The 9,759-nt window shown below is 37.9% G+C and overlaps 1 protein-coding gene and 1 long non-coding RNA gene across 4 annotated transcripts in view; one reads left to right on the top strand and one right to left on the bottom strand.

Moving 5' to 3' along the window:
* Positions 1–8,731, top strand: part of LOC133545034 (uncharacterized) — a 25,995-nt gene extending 17,264 nt beyond the window's left edge. For 2 of the 3 annotated variants that reach the window (XR_009804713.1, XR_009804712.1), the window contains 4 exons: positions 4,151–4,313; positions 4,705–4,765; positions 7,502–7,599; positions 7,706–8,731. This is a non-coding gene — a long non-coding RNA (uncharacterized LOC133545034). The remainder of the gene's footprint in view (positions 1–4,150; positions 4,314–4,704; positions 4,766–7,501; positions 7,600–7,705) is intronic. The other variant, XR_009804714.1, reaches the window with a different exon arrangement.
* Positions 1–9,759, bottom strand: part of rgs11 (regulator of G protein signaling 11) — a 53,275-nt gene that overhangs the window by 24,673 nt on the left and 18,843 nt on the right. Inside the window, exons 4-6 of the mRNA XM_061890329.1 lie at positions 5,141–5,247; positions 4,841–4,892; positions 4,658–4,716 (exon numbers count right to left, since the gene is read on the bottom strand). Coding sequence (XP_061746313.1) covers positions 4,658–4,716; positions 4,841–4,892; positions 5,141–5,247 — 218 coding nt within the window. The remainder of the gene's footprint in view (positions 1–4,657; positions 4,717–4,840; positions 4,893–5,140; positions 5,248–9,759) is intronic.

Here is a 9,759-nt window from a genome sequence, read left to right as displayed (position 1 = left end):
TATTGTCATATAGAGGATATTTGACTCACATTTCTAGAGTAGGTTATTAAAAACAGCAAGCATGTCTTGTCATATAGAGGGTCTTTGACTAGAATTTCTCTAGTAGGTCATTAAAAATGGCACGCATGTATTGTTATTTGGAGGATCTTTGACTAGCATTTCTAAAGTAGGCTATTAAAAACAGTGAGCGTGTCTTGTCATATAGAGGGTCTTTGACTCGCATTTCTAGAGTAGGTTATTAAAAACAGCAAGCATGTCTTGTCATATAGAGGGTCTTTGACTAGAATTTCTATAGTAGGCCATTAAAAATGGCAAGCATGTATTGTTATTTGGAGGATCTTTGACTAGCATTTCTAAAGTAGGTTATTAAAAACAGCATGCATGTATTGTCATATAGAGGATCTTTGACTTGCATTTCTAGAGTAGGTTATTAAAAACAGCAAGCATGTCTTGTCATATAGAGGGTCTTTGACTAGAATTTCTATAGTAGGCCATTAAAAATGGCAAGCATGTATTGTTATTTGGAGGATCTTTGACTAGCATTTCTAAAGTAGGTTATTAAAAACAGCATGCATGTATTGTCATATAGAGGATCTTTGACTTGCATTTCTAGAGTAGGTTATTAAAAACAGCAAGCATGTCTTGTCATATAGAGGGTCTTTGACTAGAATTTCTATAGTAGGCCATTAAAAATGGCAAGCATGTATTGTTATTTGGAGGATCTTTGACTAGCATTTCTAAAGTAGGTTATTAAAAACAGCAAGCATGTATTGTCATATAGAGGATCTTTGACTAACATTTCTAGAGTAGGTTATTAAAAACAGCAAGCATGTCTTGTCATATAGAGGGTCTTTGACTAGAATTTCTATAGTAGGCCATTAAAAATGGCAAGCATGTATTGTTATTTGGAGGATCTTTGACTAGCATTTCTAAAGTAGGTTATTAAAAACAGCATGCATGTATTGTCATATAGAGGATCTTTGACTTGCATTTCTAGAGTAGGTTATTAAAAACAGCAAGCATGTCTTGTCATATAGAGGGTCTTTGACTAGAATTTCTCTAGTAGGTCATTAAAATGGCACGCATGTATTGTTATTTGGAGGATCTTTGACTAGCATTTCTAAAGTAGGTTATTAAAAACAGCAAGCATGTATTGTCATATAGAGGATCTTTGACTAACATTTCTAGAGTAGGTTATTAAAAACAGCAAGCATGTCTTGTCATATAGAGGGTCTTTGACTAGAATTTCTATAGTAGGCCATTAAAAATGGCAAGCATGTATTGTTATTTGGAGGATCTTTGACTAGCATTTCTAAAGTAGGTTATTAAAAACAGCATGCATGTATTGTCATATAGAGGATCTTTGACTTGCATTTCTAGAGTAGGTTATTAAAAACAGCGAGCATATATTGTCATATAGAGGGTCTTTGACTAGCATTTCTAAAGTAGGTTATTAAAAATGGCAAGCATGTATTGTTATTTAGAGGATCTTTGACTAGCATTTCTATAGTAGGTTATTAAAAACAGCAAGCATGTCTTGTCATATAGAGGGTCTTTGACTAGAATTTCTATAGTAGGCCATTAAAAATGGCAAGCATGTATTATTTGGAGGATCTTTGACTAGCATTTCTAAAGTAGGTTATTAAAAACAGCAAGCATGTATTGTCATATAGAGGATCTTTGACTCTCATTTTTAGAGTAGGTTGTTAAAAACAGCAAGCATGTCTTGTCATATCGAGGGTCTTTGACTAGCATTTCTAGAGTAGGTTATTAAAAACAGCGAGCATGTATTGTCATATAGAGGGTCTTTGACTAGCATTTCTAAAGTAGGTTATTAAAAATGGCAAGCATATATTGTCATATAGAGGATCTTTGACTAGAATTTCTATAGTAGGTTATTAAAAACAGCAAGCATGTATTGTCATATAGAGGATCTTTGACTCGCATTTTTAGAGTGGGTTATTAAAAACAGCAAGCATGTCTTGTCATATAGAGGGTCTTTGACTAGCATTTCTAGAGTAGGTTATTAAAAACAGCGAGCATGTATTGTCATATAGAGGGTCTTTTACTAGCATTTCTAAAGTAGGTTATTAAAAATGGCAAGCATGTATTGTTATTTAGAGGATATTTGACTAGCATTTCTATAGTAGGTTATTAAAAACAGCAAGCATGTCTTGTCATATAGAGGGTCTTTGACTAGAATTTCTCTAGTAGGTCATTAAAAATGGCAAGCATGTATTATTTGGAGGATCTTTGACTAGCATTTCTAAAGTAGGTTATTAAAAACAGCAAGCATGTATTGTCATATAGAGGATCTTTGACTAGCATTTCTAGAGTAGGTTATTAAAAACAGCAAGCATGTCTTGTCATATAGAGGGTCTTTGACTAGCATTTCTAAAGTAGGTTATTAAAAATGGCAAGCATGTATTGTTATTCAGAGGATCTTTGACTAGCATTTCTATAGTAGGTTATTAAAAACAGCGAGCGTGTCTTGTCATATAGAGGGTCTTTGACTAGAATTTCTCTAGTAGGTCATTAAAAATGGCAAGCATGTATTGTTATTTAGAGGATCTTTGACTAGCATTTCTAAAGTAGGTTATTAAAAATAGCAAGCATATATTGTCATATAGAGGGTCTTTGACTCTCATTTCTAGAGTAGGTTATTAAAAACAGCGAGCATGTCTTGTCATATAGACTAGGGGCTTTGACTAGAATTTCTATAGTAGGTCATTAAAATTGGCAAGCATGTATTATTTAGAGGATCTTAGACTAGCATTTCTATAGTAGGTTATTAAAAACAGCAAGCATGTCTTGTCATATAGAGGGTCTTTGACTAGAATTTCTCTAGTAGGTCATTAAAAATGGCAAGCATGTATTGTTATTTGGAGGATCTTTGACTAGCATTTCTAAAGTAGGTTATTAAAAACAGCAAGCATGTATTGTCATATAGAGGATCTTTGACTAGCATTTCTAAAGTAGGTTATTAAAAACAGCAAGCATGTCTTGTCATATAGAGGGTCTTTGACTAGAATTTCTATAGTAGGCCATTAAAAATGGCAAACATGTATTATTTGGAGGATCTTTGACTAGCATTTCTAAAGTAGGTTATTAAAAACAGCAAGCATGTATTGTCATATAGAGGATCTTTGACTAGCATTTCTAGAGTAGGTTATTAAAAACAGCAAGCATGTCTTGTCATATAGAGGGTCTTTGACTAGCATTTCTAAAGTAGGTTATTAAAAATGGCAAGCATGTATTGTTATTCAGAGGATCTTTGACTAGCATTTCTATAGTAGGTTATTAAAAACAGCGAGCGTGTCTTGTCATATAGAGGGTCTTTGACTAGAATTTCTCTAGTAGGTCATTAAAAATGGCAAGCATGTATTGTTATTTAGAGGATCTTTGACTAGCATTTCTAAAGTAGGTTATTAAAAATAGCAAGCATATATTGTCATATAGAGGGTCTTTGACTCTCATTTCTAGAGTAGGTTATTAAAAACAGCGAGCATGTCTTGTCATATAGACTAGGGGCTTTGACTAGAATTTCTATAGTAGGTCATTAAAATTGGCAAGCATGTATTATTTAGAGGATCTTAGACTAGCATTTCTATAGTAGGTTATTAAAAACAGCAAGCATGTCTTGTCATATAGAGGGTCTTTGACTAGAATTTCTCTAGTAGGTCATTAAAAATGGCAAGCATGTATTGTTATTTGGAGGATCTTTGACTAGCATTTCTAAAGTAGGTTATTAAAAACAGCAAGCATGTATTGTCATACAGTGTAGAGGATCTTTGACTTGCATTTCTATAGTAGGTCATTAAAATTGGCAAGCATGTATTATTTAGAGGATCTTAGACTAGCATTTCTATAGTAGGTTATTAAAAACAGCAAGCATGTCTTGTCATATAAAGGGTCTTTGACTAGAATTTCTCTAGTAGGTCATTAAAAATGGCAAGCATGTATTGTTATTTAGAGGATATTTGACTAGCATTTCTAAAGTAGGTTATTAAAAACAGCAAGCATGTATTGTCATATAGAGGGTCTTTGACTCGCATTTTTAGAGTAGGTTATTAAAATCAGCGAGCATGTCTTGTCATATCGAGGGTCTTTGAGCATAGGTGTATTTCTGGTCATTTTACTCCATCCCAAGAGGGCGACACGGCAGACCGGCTGGATCAAAAACGACGGAGACGCTTTGCTGCACAAAAAGTTGCTTTATTACAAGCGAATGTCCTTAAGCAGGTCTGCAGTACCTGGAGGAGCCTCGGTCCAAAAAAAATGAAGGACTCTTAACTTAAAATGGCCAAATTACGGTAAATATTGAACATATTGTTATGAACGTGTCTGTAACTACATGATATATAAATATACTTACAGTGTGTATACAAAACGTTTATGGGTTTTAAAATTGTTTTAGAGGTTTTGAAGGCTACAACGGCGACTACCAGCTAGTAAGCGTTTTTTATCGTCTTTAAAATCCTAAAAAAAAGTGTTCTTGTCTCTCATAGTGGTCGTGAACAATGGGCAAAAGTCTCCAAAAAAAAAAAGTGCAGTTGCCCTTTAACGTAGTGTTTCTGTTGTATTACTTCCCTGCTATAAAAGTGTAATATTAGAATATTTTCGTGTACAATACATGCACTCATACTTCACACCTCACCTTTTCGTACTCCATCAGCTCTCCTTGTTTTCTGATGTTCTTTTTAGCCAAGAAGATGGCTGGTGGGATCAACGACGGAGGACGAAAAATGTCAATAATGCGAGTCAGGTGAGAGGTTTTTTTTTCACGCAGTCACATGACATGATGGATGATTGTGATTCCGATGGGGCGACACTTGCTTACCGTAGTCCAGCTCAGAGGCAGGCCACCGAGTGCTGGTCCAGAAGTATGGGGTCTGGGGGAAAAACACAACTTTTTGATCACAGTGTTACTGTTCAAACTGTGTGCAATGTCATAGTGGCCCCCCAAAAAATATTGCATACATTTGTTAACTAAAACATGTTTTGTTTTTAATGAATATTCAGGCCTACTATGCTACTGTAGTTTAATGTTGGTTTAATGCTTGAGAACCACTGATATAAGTAGATTTTTTTTTTTTATCATCAGTTTTTAATGACAGAAAAGTAAAGGGGAAAAAAATACCTGGAAGCGGTAAGGCGTCTCATCGGGATGCAGCACCAGGGATCGTGGCTCCTTGAGAGGGTACATGTAGCCATACCTCACCAGCATGCCACCCAGATGCAGAGCCTCTGGGAGGCAAAACGGGAATGGGAGGGGTCATATAACCATCACTTTATGCAAAATTCATGTTTTTAAAAACACCGCCTAACTTGAATTAATAAACAGAAATATACAAACCCCGTTTCTATATGAGTTGGGAAATTGTGTTTGATGTAAATACATCCATCCATCCATTTTCTACCGCTATTATTCCCTTTCGGGGTGGCGGGGGGCGCTGGCGCCTATCTCAGCTACAATCGGGCGGAAGGCGGGGTACACCCTGGACAAGTCTCCACCTCATCGCAGGGCCAACACAGACAACATTCACACTCACATTCACACACTAAATACAATGATTTGAAAACCTCTTTCAACCCATATTCAGTTGAATATGCTACAAAGACAAGATATTTGATGTTCAAACTCATAAACTTCATTTTTTTTTGGCAAATACTAATTAACTTTGAATTTCATGGCTGCAACATGTGCCAAAGTAGTTGGGAAAGGGCATGTTCACCACTGTGTTACATCACCTTTTCTGTTAACAACACTCAATAAATGTTTGGGAACTGAGGAAACTAATTGTTGAAGCTTTGAAAGTGGAATTCTTTCCCATTCTTGTTTTATGTAGAGCTTCAGTCCTTCAACAGTCCGGGGTCCCCGCTGTCGTGTTTTACGCTTCATAATGCGCCACACATTTTCCATGGGAGACAGGTCTGGACTGCAGGCGGGCCAGGAAAGTACCCGCACTCTTTTTTTTTTTTTACGAAGCAACGCTGTTGTAACATTTGTCTTGCTCATAAACTCATAAACTTCATTTTTTTTTTGCAAATACTAATTAACTTTGAATTTCATGGCTGCAACACGTGCCAAAGTAGTTGGGAAAGGGCATGTTCACCACTGTGTTACATCACCTTTTCTGTTAACAACACTCAATAAACGTTTGGGAACTGAGGAAACTAATTGTTGAAGCTTTGAAAGTGGAATTCTTTCCCATTCTTGTTTTATGTAGAGCTTCAGTCCTTCAACAGTCCGGGGTCTCCGCTGTCGTGTTTTACGCTTTATAATGCGCCACACATTTTCCATGGGAGACAGGTCTGGACTACAGACGGGCCAGGAAAGTACCCGCACTCTTTTTTTTTTACGAAGCAACGCTGTTGTAACATTTGTCTTGCTGAAATAAGCAGGGGCGTCCATGATAACATTGCTTGGATGACAACATATGTTGCTCCAAAACCTGTATGGGCCTTTCAGCATTAATGGTGCCTTCACAGATGTGTAAGTTACCCATGCCTTGGGCACTAATACACCTCCATACCATCACAAATGCTGGCTTTTGAACTTCGCTCCTATAACAATCCGAATGGTTATTTTCCTCATTGTTCTGGAGGACACCACGTCCTCTGTTTCCAATTATAATTTGAAATGTGGACTCGTCAGACCACAGAACACCTTTCCACTTTGCATCAGTCCGTCTTAGGTGGGCTCGGGCCCAGCAAAGCAGGCGGCGTTCCTGGGTGTTGTTGATAAATGGGTTTTGCTTTGCATAGTAGAGTTTTAACTTACGCTTACAGACGTAGCGACCAACTGTAGGTACTGACAGTGGTTTTATGAAGTGTTCCTGAGCCCATGTGGTGATATCCTTTACACACTTATGTCGGTTTTTGATGCAGCACCGCCTGAAGGATCAAAAGTCCGTAATATCATCGCTTACATGCAGTGATTTCTCCAGATTCTCTGAACTTTTTGATGATTTTACGGACCGTAGATCGTAAAATCCCTAAATTCCTTGCAATAGCTCATTGAGAAATGTTCTAAAACTGTTCGACAATTTGCTTACAAATTGGTGACCCTCGTCTCATCCTTGTTTGTGAATTACTTAGCATTTCATGGAAGCTGTTTTTATACCCAATCATGGCACCCACCTGTTCCCAATTAGCCTGCACATCTGTGGGATGTTCCATATAAGTGTTTGATGAGCATTCCTCAACTTTATCAGTATTTATTGCCACATCTCTCAATTTTTTTTTCACGTGTTTTCATCAAATCCTAAAGGTATATTATTCGCAAAAACAAAACAAATGTTTATCAGTTTGGACATCAAATATGTTGTCTTTGTAGCATATTCAACTGAATATGGGTTGAAAATGATTTGCCAATCATTGTATTTCTTTTATATTTACATCCAACACAATTTCCCAATTCATATGGAAATGGGGTTTGTATGTTTCAATTCAATATTGCAATTTTGTCCTTAAATCGCTCTTCCCGCATCGCGGCCAGGCAATCAACAATCAGCGCACCTGGATCCCATGAGGGTAAATGACATAAAGACCAGCGGACCCGAAGATCCATCGCCGGAACGTAGTTCACTCTGAGTAGTAAGCATCCCCGTCTCTGGCCTCCCTCCTCGTATCTGTGCTTTTCCCCTTTGCCCGTGCTTTATGTCCTCTTTGTACCCCGCCGTGTTCCCGTCCGTCTCCACAGATCGAGCGGTGCGCCTCGCCTCTGTGGATCCAACACCGACCTCTCGCTCGCCCACGGACTCCCTCCGTGCCTGGCCCCTCTGGACTTCTGAACGATTCATCCAACACGCACGTACAACACCCTCTGGTAACATTTGCATCGTTCATTCTCTACATGGTCTCGCAACACACACTCTTAGTAGCATACACACCCCAGTACATCATCAGTTTCAATAAATCCATCGAAAGGATTCCTTCCACCCAATAAAATAGTGAACATACTAGACGACTTTTGTCTTTGAGTATCAGGTAAACAAACAAAGACTCCTAATTTAGCCCGCTGATGTATGCAATAACATATTGCGTGTCAAAGTTTGTTGGTGACGAACCCCAAAATGCAGAGAAGGAGGCAGGCATCGAGTAAGAAAACATGATTTAATAAAACACTAAGACAAAAGGGTACAAACAAAAGGCGCGCACAAGGTGGAGAACAAAAGACAGTAAGCTACAAACAGCTACCGAATATAGCTTACCGCTACAATGCATCGACACGACCAGTAGGAACGACAAGTAGTGGTGACATCGACACGACAATAATCCAGCACAGACTGGATGGGAAGGCAGGTTTAAATAGCACCTGGCTGATTGACACCAGGTGTGGCCAGGTTCCATTCAGCCACAGCTGAGGGGACACAGCACTCAGGGAGACAAACAGGAAACAGAACCAAAACAAGAGCGCTGAAAGGAAATACTACACACACACGGAGGAAAAACTAAAACACCACCAAACTGTCAAAGGCAAGCCTGACATTTTGGTTTAAGAACAAAAACAAAAGGATACGATGTTTTGCAGAGGCGTACTTATAACAATTCTATACAAAAATTATACTATTACTGATAGTGGCTAGTTGATAAGCACTGGCCTAAAAAAAAATTCTGATCATTTAAATGATGTATTTATTCATTTATTATTAAATTTAAAGTAAAATTGAAAAAAACATTGTATTCAGAGTAACACAACTAAAGTTATGGCCAAAAATAGAGCAAAAAGGACAAAAAAAGTTTGCAATAATACGGTTAGAATGTCATTAAAAAGTGAGATTTTATAGTTGCAAGCCTCGGCGATGCATCAACAATTCAGGTTTGTTTATCCCTCACCTTTTAATGAAGGATATGAAAACCATATTTCAATTAAAGCTGCAAGCAGCGATGGACGGGACCGACTTTTGCTGGTGTTTCCTGCCTTTACCCATTCAACATATCTTTACCTGCACATTACCTACTTTCCCTGCATCCTGGGGTCACACTGGTGCTTCTTTCTTTCACCCGTACATGCTGGTGCTTCCTGCCATCACCCAGACAACATATCTTTACCTGCACATTACCTACCTTCTCTGCATTGTGTGGTCACGCTGCTGCTTCCTGCTTTTAAGCAGCCATTTTGAGACGGCAGCAGCATCAGCGCAGCGGTTCTTTGAAGGCTCGTAAAATCAAAACCGAAGCAGTTATTAAAACTAATTTCTCAACTTTTAATCAGAAGGGTTCAATCTCTTTCCTGTGCGAGTTTGAAGCCGACACAACAAACACGCTCAGAGGAGATAATCTTTGAAAAAAGGTGACAGGTTTTTACAAAACTTTTGTTTTGAAGGGGTAATTGCCAACTTCCTGTTGATTTTTGCTGAAGAATGTAAATTAATGAAATGTAGGTCTAAGCGAGACCTACGTAGAGATTTTTGTTTCATGTCTCTACCACATTCCTAACAGAAGTTACAAGCAGTTTTGTCTGTGTTTTCTTCCCAAGAGCAGTTTTGTCTGTTTTATTCCTAGGGGGCGATAGAGCGCAATTTTGAGTTTTGGGGTCTGTTTTTTTTATAAGATCGCAATTTTCGCCAGTCCTGATTTGTGTGTCCAGTTTGGTGAGTTTTGAAGTATTTTAAGGGGGTCAAATTACAGCTCAGAGTCAAAAATTAAATTTTTTAGGAAACTTTGGTTTTGAATGGGTTTTTGCCACATTCCTGTTGATTTTTGCTGAAGGATGTCAAAGTATGAAATCTAGGTCTAAGTCAGACCTACATA

This window comes from Nerophis ophidion, linkage group LG28 (genome assembly GCF_033978795.1).
Source record: "Nerophis ophidion isolate RoL-2023_Sa linkage group LG28, RoL_Noph_v1.0, whole genome shotgun sequence".
Taxonomy (NCBI): Eukaryota; Metazoa; Chordata; class Actinopteri; order Syngnathiformes; family Syngnathidae; genus Nerophis; species Nerophis ophidion.
Note: the sequence above shows the minus strand (reverse complement) of the source record. Positions and strands in the feature narration are given on the sequence as shown.